This window comes from Corapipo altera, unplaced genomic scaffold, assembly GCF_003945725.1.
Source record: "Corapipo altera isolate COAL_440 unplaced genomic scaffold, ASM394572v1 61553, whole genome shotgun sequence".
In the NCBI taxonomy this organism is placed as follows: Eukaryota; Metazoa; Chordata; class Aves; order Passeriformes; family Pipridae; genus Corapipo; species Corapipo altera.
This window is the reverse complement of record NW_020884918.1, coordinates 6277074-6299621: the sequence shown is the minus strand read 5'-3', so window position 1 is coordinate 6299621 and position 22548 is coordinate 6277074. Positions and strand designations below refer to the sequence as shown.

The window sequence follows — 22548 nt, the reverse complement described above, 5'->3', positions numbered from 1 at the left end:
CCCATGGACCTCTGAGCCCTTTGCACTGCTCCCATGGGCTTCATCCTCAACCCCGTGAGAAGTGATGGGGAGCAAGAGGGACCAACTCCACCCAGAGGTGCAGCAGGATGTGACCCAGCATCAGAAGCACAGGCTGAGCCACCCTCACAGAGCACTACCAAGCTGTATTTCCAAGTAGACACCATGAGGGATAATCTTCTCTCCCCTCCCCCCTCCATATTCCTTTTCCTCCATCCTGAACAAAAGGACGTTCCCTCCCAGACCAGCAGAAGCGATAGTGTGTACCCACAAAGAGATGGGGAAATGTCAAGCTTAAAACATTTATTACTCAGATGATGCATTTTATAGCATACAGTGGGTCTGGATGTTCTATAAACAAAGACTGAATTGCCACAAAGAGTGATTAGCTCCCTTGTTTTAACAGTCTCTGAAATGCTGACAACGATGAGTTTGTGATTTCTCTAGTATGAATATCTAGTCTTTATTCTCCCCAAAACCTTTTTGCTTTTTTTTTAAATTTTTAAAAAATTTTTTTTCTTAAAGCGCTTAGTTTAACAAATATGATTAAATTAAAAATGTTGCTTTTTCAAATGCAAATAAATACATTAAAAAAAAAAATTGCTAGCGTTAACTCTGTGTTCTGCAGGACACCGCAGCTCCCCTGGTTATTGACAGTGGACTTTGCAACCCTTAATATAATTTCTCCTGAAAGAATACTGAAAATATCACCGTGACTGTCTAATAGCTAACGCCAAGAAGAGTAAAATTAGTGTAAAGCCATAAAATACCCAGCAGGGAAATAAAAAAAAAAAAAAAAATCATATTTAAGATTTTGAGTGATTTCCAAGTGAGGGATGTTATAAAAATAAGCATGAAAATAAATCATAAGTTATTCTGACAAGTTTTCTTTCAAAGCCATCAATCATGCTAAGAATAGATACTAATTAATCTCCTTCAAGGGAAGGGGGGAACCAAGCAAATCACTTACTTTTCCTTTCTTTTCCCCCACTTCTGTTTCACCTCCCTATACATGAGACTTCTCCAAACAAGGGTGAAATCTCTCATGGGGAAACCAAGCAAGTCACTTTGTGGGTAGCAAAACCCATAAGTTTGGGAAAGAATTTCACCAGGAATGAGGTGAATGAGATGCTGGGGAATCTGGCAGGGAGCCAGAAAACCTGCCCTGCATCCGAGGGAAAGGGGCATGGTCATGGTATGGAGCATCACTCCTCGCAGAGGCTTCAGCCCCTCGCTCTTGCACCAGTCCGAGGTTTGGCCCCACACATATTTGGCCCCAGGAGGTTATTTTCCCCCTTTGCTGATGTAGTCACATGGGGACAACGTAGCAAAACCCCACACAGATGATTTTTACTGAGCAGCAAAGATGGAATCTGGCTAATCTGGGGAGACATAGCTGGTGGCTTTGCATCTAAAAATACACATTGGAGAGAATTACGCTCTTTGGCGACTGTTTCTACACAAAGACAAACAAGGAAAAAAAAAAGAGAAGAAAACACTCTAGGATCCCCAGGTGCTCACCAGGCATCCCCAAAAAATTCCCCAGCATTGCTCCTCATCAAATGTCCTCATGGTGCCTCTTCTCCCAACACGGTACCCTGGTGCATGATGCCACGTGACTGCCGGCTTCCTACAGACGGCCTTCAGAAAGATACTATTGGCAGCATGTAATTTTGGGGAAAAAAAACCCATTTTTGGTCAACACTTTTATTCTCGGATATCCAACAGAGTGACTGATGTACCAAAGCAGTTAATGGCTGGACGAACCCATGTTAATAGCAGAGATAAATGGCAAGACACCAAAACCAAACAGACTCCACATAAAAGTTCTTCGTTGGGAAAAATCCCAGTGTTGGAAGGGAAAGTCATGGGCCAAGCCTGGCCAGTGGGGGTTGCAGGATTGCCCTGCAATGGGAAAATTGAATAAACCCTCACAGCAGGCAGGGGTAGGGAAACGCTTTAGCAGAAATACTGCCTTGTGGCTTACACTTTGACTCTGAATGCCTCCTGATGCACTGATGAAAATTCAAGTTTTTAGAAACAAAATCCCCAAGTCTCTGGATTTTTTTTTTTTTTTTTTTTTCTTTCGCTACATCCCAAGAAAAAATTCTAGGGGATGTGAGAAGCTGCAGGGGCCGGAGTGGTGGTCTGGATCGCTGCTGGCAGGATCCCTGGCACCCCGACCCATCAGGCTGCGTCCCTGTTATAGGACTTTTCTGCTCCGTAAAAAATAAAAAAAAAAAATGAAGACAAAACTGGTTTTCAGGTCTTCTCCCAGAAGACTGATGCTGTGCCTGAGCGCACTGCGATGGGTGTTATATCCCCTTCTACTCCACTCCCTGAGAACTCAGGGAGCAGGAAAAAACAAAGAGCAATGGGCACAACCCTGAGCCTTGTAATACTGATGGGCTTTGCTGCCTTAATGAAGTTCATCTGCTCATTAATACTCTCAAACCCCATTGCTACTAATGAAGCTGACCCAACGCAAGGCGTTGTCACCACGCAAAGTTCCTGGGTTCAAATCCATGAAGTAAAAATTCATTTTTCCAGACACTTCCGGTGCACTCAGAAATCATTTTGCTGCTTTCTGAGCAGACAGGAAAACTGAAGCTCCCGTTTTCAGCTTGCTCCTCTTGCTCTATGTGTGGAATAAAAACTGGATCAGCAGACAATCAGACGAGAATCCAAATAATTTTGAACTCCAGCATCATGACTCCCGCCTCTTGCAATGCATTTTCTGCTGAAAACTTCTGCCCTTTAAATTTTGCAGCAAAAGCTTCCTCCCCATCACGTACAGACCAACACATTCATAAGGCACCCAAGAACATACTGCACATCCAAAGAGGTCGGGGTGAAATCTCTCTTCTCTACAAGCCACCAGAAATTCAACATCTTCCTTGGAAAAATGGGTTTGAGCTGCTGTGTTCAGATCCAGCCTGCCTGGTCCGGGGTCCAAGTGCGCCGTCATCGCAGCATGAATTCTCTTATCACAGTAAAGGAAAGTAAATTGAATAATGGGAAAAAACAGGATGGGCTGCCGGCATCGTGCCTTCCTTGGCTCCTCATCTGCTGTGCAGATGGGACGGGGCAGCTTGCACCCTCATTAGGCTTCACTAAAATAAGCACCTGGAGGGATTTAGTAAGTCAAAGTGTTGACAGATGAACAAATAAGGAGACGATCAAATCTTCTTCACAATTTGGGGAGCGATGCAACGGCGTGGTGTTCCTCCGGACCAGCCTCCTCATCCTCTGGGCATTTCCTCATCCAGGTGGCATCTCAACATGGTCCCCTGCAGCCACCCTCTCCATTGGGATGCTCCAGCACGGAGCAACGAGAGGATCCTGGAGCAACCTGGGGATCCCCGAGAAAACTCTGCCTCTCTGAAAATCAGTCACCCATCCCTCAATGACATGGTGCCACTTACACCGACCACGGGACACAGCTTCTCCTGCACACTGCACACCTAGAAACACTGGATAACATATTCAGCTAGTTAGAAGCCAGGCTCAAAACCTCTATTTTTGGCTTTATCTATTTTTTTCGTCTTCTTTTTTCACTCTTTTGTTTTGCCATACATTGTTTGTCTTCTCTTTGACCAGTCTCCAAAGAAGAACATCAAACCTTCATTTCTCCCTCGTCCTGTACATCATTAGGCCCAACTATAACAGGCCTGGATTTAAATGCATAATTACAACCGTGACAGTAATTACAATAAAGCACTCCTTCAATGGAAAAAAAAAAGTATTACAAAAAAAAAAGGGTTATAGTGGCTGAGGAATAACGGCAACTTGAACAGCAAGAGCCGCAGAATCCCCTTTTTTTAGAGCCCCCAGCTCAGAGAACATGTTTCTCAATCCACCAAAGAGGTTACTGGCAAGATGACAGTGGCTATGTAACTTCTGCAGTGGCTTTTGGACTCATTTAAAACACTCCTTCTGCTTCAGCATCTTCACATAAACCATTAGCCAGCTTGTGGGAAGGCATTGCTCGATGCGCCTCCGAGCTGCTTGCAATTGTCCGTTCGACGATACAATAAAATAAGAAGAAATTACAAATGCTCGAGAAAAAGAAAAGCCAGTGCAAATAAGAAAGTCGTCCCGCTCTCCGATCTGCTCTCAAAGGGGTGGCGGGTAGGTGGGGGGACACACAGAAAGTCGAAAACAAGAGAAGGAGGGGGGTAACCTAACGCAAGCCCTGCTCGACAAAAGCCATCAATTATGAGCGTCTGGTGTAGTGTGTGTCTGGCTTTGTCCTCCCGAGACATCTGCTGCTTGCTGTCTCCTGCCAGTTGGCCAGGGCAAGGCAGGAGGACGGCGTGAAAACAATGCTAGCCCCCACTTGGATTATATATTTTTTTTTTTTCCTTTTCCAAATTCTGTGTCTTCTTTCGAAAGCCAAACAATAACCCGGCGGGATGCGCTGCTGCCGCTTGAGCAATGAGTTCAGAAAAGAAACCCCTAAAACAAAACCACGGCGGGGAGGAGGGGTGGCACTTGGCGGAGCGGCTGAAAAAGAAACATGCTTCTCCCTCCCCACCCCACGAACGTATTCTCGAGCATGCTGGGGTTTGGTCTGCTGGGGGGGTTTAAATCAGAAAAGCTTTTGCCGGATCCCATCGAGGCGCGTGTCTTCTCCTCGTCCCTTCCCACCCCACCTCGCCCTGCCCCTCAAGCCGTCAGTTTTTGGATGGTCTTGTTGTAGTACTGCGTGATGGTGGGTGTCAGGGGGTTCCAGTTGTTGGCGTGCAGCTCGATGACCTCCAGCAGCAGGGACCTCGTCAGCATGGACTCGGAGGGGCACAGCATCTTGTCGCGTGCAATCGCCAACAGCTCCGTCATCATCTCGGGCAGCTGCTCCTCCAGCAGCCGGCCAGTGCTCTGCAGCTGTTGGGAGAAGAAGGGGTCAGTCGTGGATTATTGATCCCTGTGAGTCCCTTCCAACTTGAGATAGTCTGTGATTCTATCCCTCTATCAATATTAAAACACCCCACTGCCTTTTTCAGACACCTCCCGTCCCTCCAGTTCTCCCCTGTGTGGTGCAGGCAAGGTTAAAGGCGTCGTGGCTTCTGAAAACCAAAACCACCCAGCAGCAGCAGGCTCCAAGAGCTGAGCTTGAAGGGCGAGGTTTTCAAAAGCATCAGCGCTGGGCTGCTGGAGGAGCGTATGGTTCAGCTCCCACTGACTTCAAAGGCGGCAACGCTGGATCTCTTTTGAAAAAAAAAAAAAAAAGAAGAAGAAAAAAAATCCCACCTAAAAATCACGCTATTGTCAAAACAAAGTGCAGGCTGTGATGTGGTATTCCTGCCTTCTACCTGGCCCTTCATTTACTCGCTGATTCACAGCTCCCAGTGACTCCCAGTCATTAGCTGGAATAAGCAGAACACTCCTGTGTGCATAACAAATCTTGCTCTGCCGAGATCTGCATTTATACCTGTTGTGCAGCTTTGCTGAGCACAGCCAAGGGCTTTTTCTGAAACAATTACTACTTGAAGAGCCTCCATGGAGCAGCATAAGCCTGAGGTGGTTCCACAGAGAAGGTCCAAGCTTGGGGTGGACAATGGTGAGCCCCCCGGCATGGAAGGCTCCCCAAAGCAGAGCTCCCCAAGGTCTTCACCTTAAAAAGTCAAACCCTTCTCCCAGGCTGCCTGTTGCTTAGCTGAATTTTAACCATTCAGGCTGCAATTTCAACTGCTCTCTGCAAGGAAAGCATCTATCCCCATGGGCCAATCATTTCCCAAAAAAGTAACTAATGAAACTCAGCTATATTTGTACCAGCATTTCTCTGAGAAACTGCTGCTGAGCAGTGCAAACCTCTCATATGAGCCACAGGACAGCCTTTGCTCCAACACAGATATTTCTACGCTTAAAAAATTAATGGAGGGCGAGATTTGAAGGAAGGAGGATGATATAATTTTGTGATGGGACCCCAGCTACCAAACTTCTTGAGTCCATTTACAAGTACCAGGAGTCCAGTGACAGAGTCTCAAGGGCCACCTCTTATCTCACTATGATGTCTTTTACCTACTCTGTTTTTGTGACACCCCAACTAGAGTCCTGAATCCAGCTCTGGAGTCCTCAGCATAGTAGGGACATGGACCTGCTAGAGCAAGTTGTCCCTGCCCTTTGCAGAGGGGTGTTGGACCAAATGACCTTTAAAGATATCTTCCAACCTAAACCACTCTGTCATTCCATAATTCAAAGAAGCAACACAGCTGTTTGGGTCTGTAAACGTTGCACATGCATGGCCAAGGACAGAAGGGGCAAAGCAATGAGGATTAGGGCAGATGTGCAGGTGCCTCCCTACCTCCATGGAGCAGCAGAGCACGGCGTCTTCCTTCACATCCTGAGATTGCAACAACTGCAAAAGAGAGAAGAGAGAAGCAGTGAGAAATCCATGACCTCATCATCCTCTTCCTCCTCTTCCTCCTCCTCCCTTATGACCTTCCTTGCACCTCTTCATGCAGCCTGGCTTTTGACACTTCCAGGAGGAAAGAACAGGAAATCAAAAAGAGGGAAGAAAAGAGACTGTCCACACAAAATTTTCAGGTAAACAGCGGCAAAATACAGGGTTAAATTTAGATTAACAACTTTCATAATAAATTTTGTTCAGGTAACAATGCTTTGTTTTACCCCACGGCAGGCAACGAGAAAGCACACTCATTTCACACACACAGTGACTAAATTCAACCATCAGTCAACAACACTGGAGCAGTACAGACCTGGGAGCAGCTCTTTGGGAGGGAAGGGCTCTGCCCAAGAGGCAGCCACTCACCACCAAACCTCCCCATCCCCACGGGGACACTTTGGAAAGCCTAAAAATTACCTGATGGGAAAGTTTTACATCCAATAAACCCTAATTAATACAGCTCCTTCTAGGCTGATTATACAGTGCTGCAGGTGCAATGGGTGCCAGTGAAACTAGGGAGTCTCAGGCGCACCAACTCCAACCCTGCTCTCCGTGAACTCTGTGTCACAAACATGAGCTCGCAAGCAGGAGCAACTTTCAAGAAAGACCCAAAATGTTGTTGGGCATGGCATGGGATGGTGCAGGAAGATGCTCATCCTACTTGGTTTTGACTCAGGTCATGCAGTGAGGGTCAGTGTCTCTACCTGACAGCAGCAAAGTCTGGGACCTCAGCATGTCTCACCCCACAAACCTTGAAACCATGAGCAAGGACTCTTGAAACGGGACCAAAAATACACATTTTTCTTTGTTTTCATCTTTATGACAAGTACTGGCAATGCTCAAGGCCATGGCCACTTCCATCCCATCACTTTGGGATGAACAATGCCTGATGGTCCCAAGCTAATCCCTGCATGCAGTGGGGAGTTGAGTGCATGCACTAACCACTGAGAAAAAAGGAGAAAAAAATGGGAAAACTGGCTTTATTAGTTTATGAAATTCATTAGGGCAAGGCAAACTTCGGAAAAGGAGTTGAACTGATTAAAACTGCCCTTATAAAAGTTGCTCAGCGTAACTGAATGTCCTCCAAAGTCACATCCTTTAGCTAAAATCAGAATTGTGATTCTCAGCCTTATCATCTCTCCTTCCCACTCTTGTTTTTCCTTGTTTCCTTTCCTTTACAAATAAACGCCTGTTTGTTTACCAGCTCCACAACGGCTGGAAAATAGCTGGGGAAAAAAGAGGTAATGCAAGGAATTATCATTGCTCTCAAGAGTTTTGTCTTCAGCCTCTTATGTACTCGGCAGACAGCAGTTCGTTCACTTTGAAGATGATGTTTACAGCATCTCCATGAGCACATTGTCCACTGGTTTTATCTCACATTAGCCAAAGGTTCAGCCAGGGTTTTCGAGTCATGCAACAGTGTTTTCTCCCCTCCTTCCCCCCCAGCCCAGTTTATCTTTCTGCTGAGATGGTTGGAAACTGTTAGTTAAGCCCAAGCCACATGCTCTGAGATAACTTCTCAAAAACAGCTCACAGATTCTTCACAAAAAAACGCCTGTGAGATTATTTTAAACCCAACACTATCAAGGAAAAAAAAAAATTAGGGAAAAATATAAACAGGAATAGTCCAGAAATTCCCTCCTGGGGTATTGAGCTCATGAGTGTGGGATGAAGTAGGGCCACAAATAAAATACATATTCACCTTTCTTATTTTTGCTGTTCTTTAGTAAAGAACATAACATGAAAATTCAAGCATGAAAATGGAGTTAGGGTTGATTAAGAAGGTCCAGCTCCAGCCCATCCTCTGCTGTGGTCTCCTCAATGATCCAGCTCTCAGTGGAAAAGCTGCAACTTCACTTGGGCTTTCCTTGCCCCACCTTCCCACCTGCAGGATTGAGACACACTTCCCTACCTCAAAAGGTGTTCGTGAGGATGAACATGTCACTGTCAAGCATTCAGATATTTGGTTAGGGAATAACAGTCTTACCTACCTATGATGAAACAGAATATATCCTACCCCCAGCCCTGGGCAGGTACCCTCTAACTTCATCCTTGCCCTCCTGGACCTCACCTGATGTGACTTGGCTGAACAGGGAGAATGCATGTGCTCCATCTCATCCAACCAGGTACCACTTACTCTACCTTGTCCATGGAGACACCATGTACATCACCTTGTCCATCCAGGATGTCCTCCACTGCCCCGTCCAGGCACCACATGCTCCATTGCTCCATTCAGGCATTATGTGCCCCACCTCATTCATCCAAGGCACCATGTGCTTCACTGCTCCACCCAGGTACCAAGAGATACCAGTCCCAAGCACCACAGGTGAGCCTGCCTGTGACATGTAGGCTGGGGCAGCCCACAACCTGCCCACCAAGCCCAGGTACATCCCTGTGCAGCAGAGCAGGGCCCACCACTCAGATCTGGTAGTGCTCTGGGGAACAAGAGTCCAAATCCATGGCCACAGATGGTTGTCAGCCACCTGCATCAGTGCAATGGACCGAAGAGTGGGGGATCAGAAAGGTGTCCCTGTTTCTCTGCATGTTCCTGATCATGTTTCTAGTATGCTGGGGTGCAGGCATTAACTATCTGCTGCTGACCCCTGCATGATGGGGCAGGAGGAAGCCTGGCACAGGCAATGAAGCTTGCTGACTGGAAGGACCATGCTGCCTAGGGTTGCTACTATCAACCTCTTCACTCATCTATGATGACTTGCATGTATTTCTCAAAGGGTGTTCCATCCCCACCCACGGTGCCCCATGTGAGCACCAGGCCACCCCAAAGCACCTGGGAGCTTGCTTCAGCAGGAGCACAGCATTTCCCAAAGCTCTCTGACCCCTGAGTCAGCCCTGATGGGGGCTGCAAGAAAAAAATGGTGCAAATGGTTTGAGAGGTCCAGGGAAATCACAGCCCTGAAGTACTGGCACTTGTGTGACCACCCAGCCAACTGCATCCATCGTTCGCAACCTAATTCATATTTACTTACAATATTTTAAGGTAAACACGCTATACCCATTAAATTAGCACTCCCACATTGGAATTATTATTTATTTAACCATTTATAGCTGCTCCTCCCTGCTGCATGCCACAGCCCAACTCCCACCACGGGTACCATCCCTTCCCTCTCCACCAGGTTCCCACATGGTTCAAACCGGCCACTGAACGTGGACGAGGGATTTGAAAAAGGAGCATGAGGCAGACAACAGGACAGGTGAGCTGAGACTCACATGCTTCTCGGTTTAACCTGTAATCATCCCCTGGGGGCTGGGGCTGTCTGAGAGAAAAACTTCCCTTTGCTCTCCAGCCGGTTTCCCCCTTACGGGGCGAAGCCGGGCAATGAAAGCAGCAGTTCCTGCTGGAAAGCAGACAAAGAGTCTGCTTGATTTCCTAAGAGAAGAGGCTGCATGCCAGAATCTGCCCGACCAGTCATATAATACCCAGCCTTGGTTGCGAAAGGCTTCTCACTTTTGTTTCTGGTGCTGGACTGGCTGCTCTGCAGACTGGTGGAAGATATCGGGCGCCTTCCCTTCTGAATTTCTGGGTCATGCTGAGAGATGAGCATCGGGCAAGGTCTTCTGCAGGGTCAGTGCAGTGGGCTTAGGGTACTAAATATTTGCATAAGCAACCCATAAATAAATTTTAGGGTCTTCTCCTAGAAGTGCTATGTGTGGTGGGGAGTTGCAGTGCCTTGCTGGGTGGCTCTTGAGTGTAACTGGTTTCCATGATGTGCTACTGGGACCCCCCTTCCCTGGCCTCCATGGACTCAAAACCTGCTCTTTACATCTTTGCAGAGGTAAGCACCATAAGCCACATGGGGTGGGCATGCAGTGGTAGTTGAAGGACCAAAGAAACCCCAAAACTGCAGCTGTGCCTCATCACAGACAGAACCAGCTTGGTCCTCCTGAACAGCAATGGATGCATGTGCAAGAGGTGCAGACCACCAGGAGCAAACCAGAGAGCTGAGCTGATTGGACTCATCCCAAATATTTGGGTTTATTATCTGCTTTCTGAGATCACCTGGGCTGCAGAGAAGCTGAAGTGCTTACCTGGTGTTCTCAGGGGTGCCCACACCACAAGGAGGACAGGAGAACCTGCCCCACCGCCCCTTATCAGCAAACCATGCAGGTCCAATTGTGTTCTTCAGCAATTCCCCCCCAGGAGATGGGGTGGGAGCAGCCCAACGCATACATTACCCTTTCCAGCTGCAATGATACTTCTCCTGCACGGCACAGCACTAATTACTGCGTATGATATCGCTTGCAAAATGACACATAAGCGACGCCTGCCACTAACTACCCCTCAGAACGCCGTGTTTTCTGATGCTTCGGCGATGACTACAGTGTGAGAGCGTGGAAACCTTGGAAATATCCACTGAGAGCCATGGAGAGGCCAGGGAGAGACTTGGGGAACGCCAGACTGACCACAGCCCGTGTGCTGCTCGCCCCGGCTCCCTGACGGGCATCCCGGGTTCATCCGTCCAGGTGGCAACATGCATGGACACCCAGACAGCCCCGGGCAAGGAGCTCCAGCCTCCCAACCGCTCCATGGTCCCTGCCCACAGGAATGCTTTTCATCTGCACCTAGGTCACAAGGAGGTGCCTGCCAGTATTCCCCCTGGGAGCGTGGACCACGGCCACAGGGGAACCAACTAGCGCGCTGCGAACGCATCACTCGGGGGTAGTAACCAGCTCACAGGTGTGAAACGAGGAAATGGGTGAAAATGGAGACACGTTTTGGTTGGGAAGGAAAAAAAAAATCAGCTATTTGTGCCACTTGGAGGTTAGGCAGAGCAGACATACTGTATTGGAAGTGCAGGAGAGACGATGCTTCCTAGTCTTGCTTTTAAACAGAAGTGCCCTTGGTTAAGGGCAGTGATGGACTTTGTCCTCAGTAGGATGGATTTGTTCCAGCTCTGTGGTTGGGATCATTGTGGAGACCCCCTTTTAAGAGGGCTTATAAGAAAGATGGGGAGAGAGCTTTTAGTGCAGCCTGTAATGAAAGGACAAGGGGTGATGGTTTTAAACCAAAACAGGGGAGATTCGGACTACATAGACAGATGAAATTACAATGAGGGTGAGCCTGGAACAGGCTGCCCAAAGAAGCTGTGGCTGCCCCATTCCTGAAAGTGTCTGAGTCCAGGCTGGATGGAGCTTGGAGCAACCTGGTCTAGTAGAAAGTATCCCTGCCCATTGCAGGGGTTTGGAATGAAATGGGCTTTAAAGGTTCCTTCCAGCCCAAACAGTTCTACGGTTCTATGATTATCCCCAGCAGTGTGGTTAAGGTGCAGGGTGTGCTGTGCTGCTAACACAGTTAGAGCTCTTAGTGCTCTAATGGACCACAGCTGGGGAACTCCTGCCCCCAAAACCTCCTGGAATCCCCACAGTCTGCTGGGTGGGTCCTCCTGGGAGCACAAGCCAGTTCTGCTGTGCTTGACAGGTTCTCTGCAGACAGACATCAATAGCAATTTACTGCTTTTCCAGTGGCCCCTTATCGACCTACTGTCGCAAGTCTTTAGGGAAGATGCCTGAGATAAGATCCACGGGACTAAATGGCTCTGCATGGGGAGAGTCACGCACTTCTCCGAGCTACAGGTAATGCTACAGCTCCGCTTTTCTTACTGTCACAAGGCAGGGGGTGGTGAAAACAGCCAGGACTGAGGAAAACACAGAGTACAAACATGGGTCTGGGAGAGGAGCAGTTACAAAACACTCCACCAACGGGCCAGTTTCAGGATTTCTACAATTTGCTCCCATCAGAATATCAGCTCCTTGACCCACGACACCAGAAGGTCAGCTGAGCTGATCCTGTGCCCATCAAAAAGCTGTGCCAGTGCCACCCTCTTGAAAAGGGTACTGAGTCCCTCTCCAGGAGAAAGAGAAGCCAAATGGAACCTTTTTCTAGAGAAGAAACAAGTGAGCACCTTTAGAAGTCCACAGGCATAAGTCACATCTGCTCTGCTCATCCATTTGATGCTAAGGTTGCCCTAATACAAAGTTTTGGATAAAATCTTTCCATTATGAAGCTGTCTGTGCTGGTCCCTGTATGAGGCACAGGCTCTGCTGTGCTCCAAAAACGTGACTTGTTGGGATTTGAAAACACAGCTGAGCTGGGAGAGGCAGTCTGTGTCCAGCTGCTTCCACCAGCAATGGTGTTTCTCTCCATGCACCCTTCTACTCATGCCTCTCTGGGGATCTGAGAAGTCTTCAAGCCTGTGGATGATGCACAAGGTGCCACCAGCCCATGCATCTCATGGTGGGATCCTTCTTCCCAGTTGCCTGATTGAGGTGTTGTGGTCTCAGCCTGGGTGAGAACACACTGATAGCAACTCTTGCTGCTCCATTAGGAAGAGGTCACTGCTGATCCCCTAAGCAGCTGCCCAAATGAGGTGGCACAGGGGGGAAGGACCTGTGTGCTGGAGCTGCTTGTGCCTGCATGGCTACCTCAGAGCTGTGTCCATAACAGGCACCTTCCCTAACATATTTTGGACAAATTAAAGCAGTTTTGGTGGCACCAAGTCCTTTTACAAGTGATGTGCTCCTCTCAGCTGAGGAGGAGACTTCTGTTCTCCTATTACACAACCAGGACTCCCTGGGTGGAGGGTAAGAAGAGATTAGTTTGTTTATCTCATCGAGTAAACCAAAATGTTGGTTATCCTCCTTGTCAGGCTCCTGAGGAACTCAGAGATACTTAACAGCAAATTGAATTAAGGCCAGAGGAACAAAATCCTGTACCCAGTCGTGGGAAACTCCTCCTACTCCTTTCCACTGTAGACAAGGGAAACCATGAAACATGACTCTCTCTCCCCGGATCTGGGGATCTGGAACGGCAGAAAGGATTCCAGCGAAGATGGAAACCATTAAGAGGCAATTAGTGGAGACAATGATGAAGAAAATCTGGTCACTCATCAACCCAGACACTGCAATCCAACAGTAGCCTGGTGGTTACACATCCCCTGGCTGGAGGTGGACCTCCAGGACCCGAAGGTGAGTGAGGCAGACGAGCAGAGCCACCCAGTCTGGGTGCACGGGGAGTTCGAGCCACCCAGACGACCGGCTTCATCCTGCCCGGCCGAAGACATAATAACCCTGGGAGAGGAGGATGTGATCTCATCCCAAGGGTCCCGGGGAAACACAAAACATGGAAAGAAACAGTGCCGAGACCATCGTGCTTGATTGCAGCGGGCTCCACCCTGGCTGGCCGGAGGCTCTCCGCTTTCCTGGCTCTGCAGAGGGAGAGAGCGCATGGCGGCAGACGCAAATAGTTGTGTTTACATCCCATTGAAAGGGTTTTTGGGAACTAACAATGCCTGGTACGGAGGGTGAGGGAGAAAAACAAAGCCACGCGAGGAGGAGGGACCATCCTGTGAGATGGTATCTAGCTTCGTTTCTTTATCTGCCCAAATTGCTTCCGCTGCCTTCTCCGTGGGTCCCAGAGAGAAAAGGGTGGCATTTCCCCTCCCCTATTTGAAATACGCCACCATGGTTTTAATGCTGGGACTAGAGAAGTCCTGTGGCCTTCCAAGAATATGTTCCTGCACATAAAATACTCAACAGGGCAGCTGGGCTCGAAGGCCTTGGGCAGCCCTCCTTGGTTTGGCCTGCCCTCATCTGCTCCCAAATAACACCCGACCTCCTTAACCCTGCCCTTTGACCAAAATGACCAGGATTAAAGGAAATTTGGCGCTTCCCCAAATAAGCTGCATTCACAGGAGTGTTTTTGCCAGCACAGCTATGGGGGGTCTATGGTTGTGGGAGCTTTTAGCATGGGTATTTACTTATGTACTTATGGCAAGGCAGGTGCAGAGGTACAGGGACATCCAACCCACCCTGGAGCATGGCCCTACAGAGAGTCACCCATCTCTGCTCTTTGCAGACCCCTGCTCCTGCACTCTACCTCCTGTCATGGCTGTGAAGGTCCACATCAACCCACAGATTAGCATGCTACACTTGCTCCAAATCCCAGACTTTTCTCCAAGCTCTTCCACATCTTCAACCCTCATCTTCTGGATTCCCAAGATATTTCCCCACTTGTTGCTCTCCTCTGCTCTCCTCTCCTCTTCCTTCATGTGTCCCCAACCCCCAGTCTCCTTTTTTTTCTGTTCCTCCCTGAAATCCCTTCCCTCCCATCCCCACAGCCCTCACTCTCCTCCATTCTTTCCCCATACAAACCACTTCCTAGTTTGACCCAGTCCCACTGGACTGGAGACTGAACAGCTGATTTTTGCAGAACCAGACTGGGGGGATACCAGAAGGGCACTTCTATGAGAAAATAAGTCCCCTTCTCCATAAATGACTTATTTTCTCTTCAGATCTGGCCTCATGGAGCTACCTGGGTGGATGGCAGTCTGGGGTCAAGATCCAGCCCCCTTGGTGTCTTTTCTCATTTGATAAAGCAAAAATTCTGCTTCATTCTCTGACTAGGAAATCAATGTTAAAAATCCTAGCATCTCATTATACTATCAAAGACCCTTTTTTCAACTCAAAGGGTTGATGCTTTTTAAAAAGTGAGAGTGATTAAAAAAATCCAACACAACCCACGTTAAAAGACACAATTTTCTTTTCCAAACAGCACCACCCTCCTCGCTCATGACTGCAGCCAGGAAGGTTTTCCTTTCTCTTCCTCTGAAGGAGACAGTGAAAAGGCAGTGCCCTCTTGAAGTTCAGACGTTAATTACTGTGTTAGAATATTTTGCTAAATTACACAGCATGGCCTCGGGAGATAACAGGCACTAAGAGAAGGGAGGGGAGTGGATACCCGTCTACATGCTGCACCGCAGACTCAGACGTGGGGGGAAGGCAATTAGACGGGGAGTATTTATCCTCCCTGCACCACCCCCCCGAGGCTTTCAGTTAGCAGCATGTACCCAGCCAGGGAAGCGATGGGAGTGTGCCAAGATTTTAAACGATGCTGAAATGGGATTGTCTCTGCCAACCAGACTGGAGGTAGGAGACAACTCCTGCAGAGAAGCAACTGTCCTGCCTGCTGCCAGCCTGCCGGCTCTGATCCCTGCTGTTTCACGGCTCCTGGGAGCTGCCCTCAGTCCCCAGGGTTGGTAGTAAGACCCTAAAAGCGCCTGTCTTGGGTCAGGTCACTGACCCAAGATATCTTTTGGGGATATACCCTGCATACTCACGTAACCCCAGCAGCAATAACCCCCTCAAGCTGGAGGGATCTCTGTGAATTGATCCTGCCGCCACAGCCTCCTGCAAGAAGGAGTTCTGCAGCTTCCTTAGTCTTTCTCTGATGAGCTGCTTCCTGGGGTTTGCTCCGAACCTGCCCCAACAGCCCTGTCTGATGCACCTGGGGGGGCTGAGAGTGGGATGGTGCCACAGCAGGGCTGCTTCCTGTCACCCCTGATATCCAATCCCCTTATATCCAAGCAAGGACATCACGGGTGGACAACAGGATGGAAAAAATTTGGGCCGGATGGTTGGGCTCAGAGGGTTGTAGCTACTGGATTATAACCCAACTCTGTCTGAGGGCCAGGGATGAGCAGTACTGAGGTGTGATTCCGGGACCTGCCCTATTTAGCATCCTTATCCGTGGCAGGGAGGAGGTGAGGAGCACAATCTTGTGAAGTTTGGAGATTTAGGGGTTGGGGATTTTGAGATTTGGGGATGTCCTGAATGTGCTCAAGGAGCTGCCATCCAGAGGGACCTCAGTGGGGTGGAGGAAAGTGTCAAGACGAAACTTAAACATTCAACAATAAATTAGGCCAGTGCAGGACAAGAGTACAGGGACATGGGCAAGGGGTGGGATAGGATTATTATGGGAGGTGAGAGCAGGCAGAGCCCACCCTGTGTTGCCTGCCCGTGGGACACCAGCCAGTGAGGTGCCTTGAGGGGACAATAGTGGCATTGCCACCTGGCATCTTCTTGAGCTTAAGTCCCCCAAGCCAGTTTTTCCACCTCCTCGCTCTGTTGCCATAGGCAACTGCTCAGGTTACCTGGCTGTAAAGGCAGGTGTGGCTGCTACATGGCGTCATAAAAATAAACAAATGCATCCAAAGCAGCACTCAGCACCAACCACCTTGGCTGTAAGTGGCTGCCCCTGGCAGGGGGCTGGCAGGAAGGTGGCAGCTCCCAGCCCCAGAGGCACCTCCTGAGTCAGTGTCCCATCAGCATCCACTGAGGATGAGACTGAGACACAAGAGGAGCCAAACCTCCCAACACCACTCATTTGTCCCGGCTCCTACAGAGCGCGGCCGTGGCTCCACACTGGCTGCCAGCCCTCCTTCCCTGCAGACTTCAGCAATCACCAAGAACTGGGCTGGGTCTCTCAGGATCCAGTGCTAATTCTCCTCCTCCCCAGCAGCAGTGAGGGATGAATCAGGGAGGTCACTGAGCTGGGGTGGCCCATGCCCACCCCACTGACACACACGCAGCCACAGCAGCACAGAGCTGGATGAAGAACAGCCAGCTCCAACTCTGCTTAGTAAAGGGCTAGGGAAGTCAAAAGTGGTGACAATCAGTGAACAATAGATGGCAAGTGATATTATTTATTATCTCTACATCTTCAGTAGCCACAGGGCACTTCTTGCACCACGCACAGGGTTCTGATGGTTCAGCTGACATTTGCTGCTCCCTTGTGTTAACCCCTTTTCTACATTTTGCTGACACTGCCAAAGGCCATGGTAAAGAAGAAATATGGCCAGGCTGCAAGAACCAAAGTCCCTTGGTTGTTCTTCTGGTTTTAGTTGGTTTTGGGGGACATGCAATGTGAAGCAGTGTTGGAGCAGGGCTGAATGTGGTCCTCAGGGTTTGGACACGGGGCAGAGGCTTTGGGGCAGGAAGGACGTCAGCATGTTCACTCCTCACCATCCTAGAAGGGCAGAATGAGATGTACAGGGACAAACTGAGAGTGGTTTTGTGAAGTAAAGTGAGGCCTGAGTAAAGAGGGCTATAGCAGCAAAATGTAGAAACAGTGGAACTCCCTCATGCTGAGACCATCATGCACAGGAGCCAGGACAAGTTCCTAGAACTGCTAAATCTGTTTTCCTTCAGACAGATAAAAGATCCATGAAGGAATATCATCCTGGAAGATGCCACCACTGCTCCTAAATGAGAAGAGCCAGGTTGGGAGGCAGGCAAGGGCCAGGCCCACAGTGCCCTGGCTGCAGCACCACCATTCACAGGGAAAGCCTTTATCCCAGGAACAATGCCCTTTTCCAGCTCACCCTTGTTTCCCCGAAGCTCTGAGGGAAGAATAGGAGGAAAGCTCTTTTATTTCTTTTTAACATCTCTACTTTGTTATTCTTTTCACAGGCTTCCCAGATTTGATGGCTGCAATAGTCCTCTTGTTCTCATCTGCAAAGGGCCCTCCTGCTTTCCCCAGCTGTCTCCAATTCTGATCTTTAGGTTCACCTTGGGGATTCATTTCCCTTCTCCAACGTAAAATACACACTGTTCCAAGAACAAAATCGTGTTTTGATCCAAACCATCATTCAAATTCACTGTGCTCCATCAAACCATTTGGATGGACCCACCTTTTACTTCCCATGGTAAACCACCTCTTTGCCTAAAATCCCAATGCTGACCCCATCAGGCGTTGTTGTGAAGACACTCTCCACCTGTACAGACCTCACCCCTAACCCTCAGAATAGTTCTGGAAATTAAACTTATTGTTTCTTTGGGGATTGAGCTCTCAGGAGATGCAGTCATGGTGTTGGATGTGGCAGCAGACCCTTCCTTCTCCCTCCACCCTGTTTTTAAGCAGTCGGCTCCAGTGATCCTTGGGTCCAGAGGAGGATGTGGCAGAGCCCTCCGGGATGGGGGCTCGGTGTGGACCATGCTGTTATCAAGGGGCACAGCCACTCCCTTGGCTCCCAAAACACAGCCTGGGTGAGGTGACAGCTCTACCCAAATTTCTTTTGCTGTCATCAGACACCTATTCCTGTGTCTGACATCCAACACAGTCGTCTGCCTGTTTCCCCGAGTACAGTGACGAGCATTGGTTCCATTAACCAGCAAACCCCAGCATTTATCACTCCAGCCTCACTCCAAATGAACTTCTCTTTTGATTTTTTGGGGTCTTTTTCAGCTCACAAAACCAACTGATCTACATCACTCAATAAATAGCACTGGTGTTGTCACCCAATGCCCCAGCCATGTCCCCAGCTCCTCCTCACCCAGCAAGGATGTCCTCACTGCCATCCTCACTCCCTCTCTCCCAGCTAATGATGCTGTTAATGAACTTTTATTCGGGGGGAGAGGAAAGGAGCTGGAGAGAGGAAGCTTTGCAGGGAGAAGGGAAGAGACATTCCTGCCTCAGTCATCAGGCAACTTTCCCCTTCCTCTTGCTCACTCTCTCACTGACCTTTGGCTGAGTCTGCCAGAGCTATAAAGGAAAAGGGAAAAAGGAAAAAAAAAAAAAAAGAAACTAAAAAGCAAGAGGAGCTGAAAGGACAGGCAGAGGGAGTGATGTTATCTTGTCTCTGCTAATGATTTCTGGTCAAAGGATGGGTGGATGAAGGCAGAGGGAGCTGTGCAGGATTGCGGGCAGCACAGAGAAGGAGTTTGCTGGGGGATGCCCAAGAGGGAAGGAGTCAGGGATGAGGGACTGAGACTGTACATGGGGACATATATGTTGATCAGCAGAAGGAGAAAATACCCACGGTACGTGCTACTGCACCTTGTGAATCTGTCTCAAGGCATGTGGAGGTTCAAATCTTACAGGCCATGGTGACACCCCCTCCTTCCTTGGCACAAAGGCCATGTGGTTCATGGAGCTCACCAAGAGATGAGCACTCTGCACAATTAGGGACTTTCCACACCCTCATGGAGCACCTAGCAGGGCCAGCCTGTGCAAGATGCCCCTGTCCTCTCCTGGGTGCAGCTGGAAGAGCCCACCACCTCCTCAGCTGTGTCTACAGCCTGGCTTTGGTTCTGGCAACCATTTTGGAGCCTGGCACCTATCACTGCTGATAAATAAGTGATCCTGTTCCCCTGGGTTGGCCCTGCGCACCAGGATTAGCTGACAGCATCAAAAACCAGTGGCAAGAGCCATGGAAGAGGAACAGCATGAGTCAAGGTCAAAGCACTGCAGAGTGAGCAGTCACAGATCAACCATTTTGGGGTAGGAGTGCTGGGAGAGTCAGGCTCACCCATGTCAGCTAAGCTAAGAGTCTTCTTAGAATCACAGAATGGCTTGGGTTGAAAAGGACCTTAAAGATCTTATTATTAAAGGCCATCTAGGAAAGTCATCTTCTCTGACAAAACAACACCACAGGGACAGACCTGTCCTGCTAAGGAACAGAGATGTATTTTTAAGCGCAAATTTACGCATGACATCTTGATATAATTAGTAAAGTCTTATTATGGAGCTGCCCTGTAGCAAAAAATATCCCTGATACATGAAATTCATATCCCTCTGCTCACCTCTAGATCACCACCATGTCCCCACATGCCAGAAAGGTGACAAAAGGGACTGTGACGGCATGGCAAGGGCAGACAGGAGGGGGCAGGGAAAAATCCTGGCAGAATCAGGGCTGGGTTGTGTCACCTTTATGATGGGAAGCAGAGGGAAACGGGGACTTTGCTAGACGTCAAGATCTTCCCTGTAAGGTGACACATACCTCTGTGGGCAGAGATTTTGGGGAAGTTTGGCTATTCTTAGTGTTCCTGTCCCACCTCCTCCTCTGGATATGTGTGCCTCATCACGATGCCTGCGCTCCTCCTCACAGCTACAGTCACCATCTGTGAACCCTACCCACAATATTACCAACAAGACAAAACGTTTATGGTGTGTTTGCATTCAGAGAAAACTTCCCATGCATGTAAAAAAGTCATCACCAGCACTTTCTTTATCCTCCCCTTGCCCGAGGTCTAGCAGAGAACTTATTTTATAGCGAGTTATTTATGGCCTGACAGAAGCACCACTGACAATTTGAGATTCACAGCTCCAACCCTGGGGAACGAGACGGGTTTTTCTGAGAAAGCCTTCTACAGGCAGCAGCAGGAGGCAAAACCATCTTTCAAACAGGATGGGGGGAAGCCCTCTCCTCCTCTACTGAACATTAACGCTTAAGCTGTCTCTTCTGAACATACTCACTGAGGTTTCTGCCACCACCCTGAGCCGTGGGGAAGCTCAGGGTCTGACCTGAGCTCATCAGGAGCTCAGGGTCTGAAATGCCCTCAACGCTGCTGACAGGGCTGGGTTTCTTCTTCGCTAGGTGGGGAGTAAGAGCATAAGGGACTTAATTTCTCTCCCTCTTTCCTCCTCTCAGTCTGCCTCATCCATTCAGGTGGCTTCACCTGCCTTAAGAAGGTTTTTAAGCCACTTAGGTGGGGAGGTGGGGATTTTCACAACTTCGGGATTTGCAAACAAATTTGCAAACTCAAACACTGGGTTTGCCATCCCAACTGCTGGTCTTTGCAAACCTTCGGACAAAAGGAGCATGCGCTTTAATTATTGTGCTTTAATGATCAGAAACACAACATGCAGGAAGAGCCAAGCATCCCTGCAGATGTAGGTACCTTTGAGGTGAGAAGCGTTGATGCTGGCGAGGCAAATCTCTAGGAATCATAAAGCAAACACGGGATCCTAGAATGGCTTGGGTTGAAAGTGATTTTAAGGATCATCTTGATCCAACCCCCTGCCATGGGCGGGGACTTCTCCCACTAGACCAGGTTGCTCAGTCCAACCTGGCCTTGAACACTTCCAGGGATGGGGCAGCCACAATCTTTCCACTGTCATCTATGAACTGTGGGCATCTCCAAACTGCAATGTGACAGCTTGGTGGAGCAGGACAAACTCTGAAGGCATTTACCTCCCTGAGGCAGGTGTAGATGGGGCAGACCAGGACTCGAAAGGGCTCTCCAGTGCTGCTCCTCATGGTCCCGAAGACTTCACAGAGGAAGGTGATGAAGCCCAGCCAGCGCTCCACGTCCCGCTGCTGCAGCTCCTCCCGCATGGTGAAATCCTTCTGCAAGAGGGACAGAGACAGGAGGCTGCATCAGCAAAACCGCATCGCCACGGAGAGGCAACGGCTGTCTAAAGAGAGAATTAGGAGGAAATTGAAACTCAGGGTGGGGGGAGGAAGACAGACAGACTGACTCTTTGGTAACAGTGGGGAGATTACTCAATGCACGTGGAGTGGCCGGGGTTTCAACACAGCAAAGCCTCCAGAAGGCAGGTACTGTAGAAATACCACCAGCTCCTGCAATAGCTGCCATGGCTTGCACCAGAGACGGTGTCCCCTGTGCCCTGCTGTCCCTCTAGAACAGACACAGGGACTTTCTTCCATATGCACAACCAAGACCTTAAATAAAATGCAGGGGAAAAGCTGGTGGCCATGCTGGGCTTGGTGATCCAGGTGGACCTACCCAGCCCATTCATTCCAATATCTTCAGCAGACTCAGTGTCTGGCCAGGAACATCCTAATGGTCTAGCTGCTCGCTGTTGTCTCACAAAATAATGGCAGAGACTGGCTCCCTGCCCGACCAGAAGATCAGGGCAGCCTGGGCTTGGCATTAAAAGGTCACCCTGCTCCTGAGCTGATGGTTGCTATGACTAAGGATTATCCCAGTGACGTGATTTATGGATCAACATCAGGAGGAAGCATGTAGGGAGATAGATGCCTACCCATCAGTCCTCCAGCTGGGGAGAAAACAGGGGTTTGTCCAAAGGCAGGATGTGAAAAGGGACGTTTGTGTTGGGAGTGTGTGGCAAAGAGCATGGGACAACACAGAAAAGCAAAAACCTTTCTTGAGGATGGCACAAGGGAGTGCATCGTGCTCAGAGTCAAGAAGGTTTCCCTGGGCTCTAAGTGATGCTGCAGAGCTTCTTGCATGACATCCCACGTGACTTTGCTTGTCTGTCTCCATAGTGACCTTTCCCCAGTACTAAAAATTAGTAGACGCTAAGCAGGGGAATATTAAAGCGGACGACAAGTTCGTTCTCCACACCGTGTGTTCCTGGGGTGGGTTTCACAACATTTGAAATCCACCAGCTAAATAAGTCATCCTCTATCTTTTTCATCTGAGTTTGTTCCTCCTGCCTGAGACAGAGGGCCTTGCTGCTGCTCTCTGCAAAGCCAGGGGAGATATAAAAGCCACCACACCAAAGTTCACCCTCGTGTCCTGGACAAGACACAGGAGATCTTTCATTTAGAACAAAGGTAAGT

At 49.1% G+C, this 22548-nt stretch overlaps 1 protein-coding gene across 3 annotated transcripts in view; it reads right to left on the bottom strand.

The window, feature by feature from the left end:
• Nucleotides 1-306: 306 nt before the first annotated feature.
• CTIF (cap binding complex dependent translation initiation factor) overlaps nt 307-22548 on the bottom strand; it is a 147383-nt gene continuing 125141 nt past the window's right edge. For all 3 annotated transcript variants that reach the window (XM_027656075.1, XM_027656076.1, XM_027656077.1), the window contains 3 exons: nt 21193-21348; nt 6323-6376; nt 307-4902 (listed from right to left, as the gene is read on the bottom strand). In XM_027656075.1, coding sequence (XP_027511876.1) covers nt 4687-4902; nt 6323-6376; nt 21193-21348 — 426 coding nt within the window. In that variant the 3' untranslated portion in view covers nt 307-4686. The remainder of the gene's footprint in view (nt 4903-6322; nt 6377-21192; nt 21349-22548) is intronic.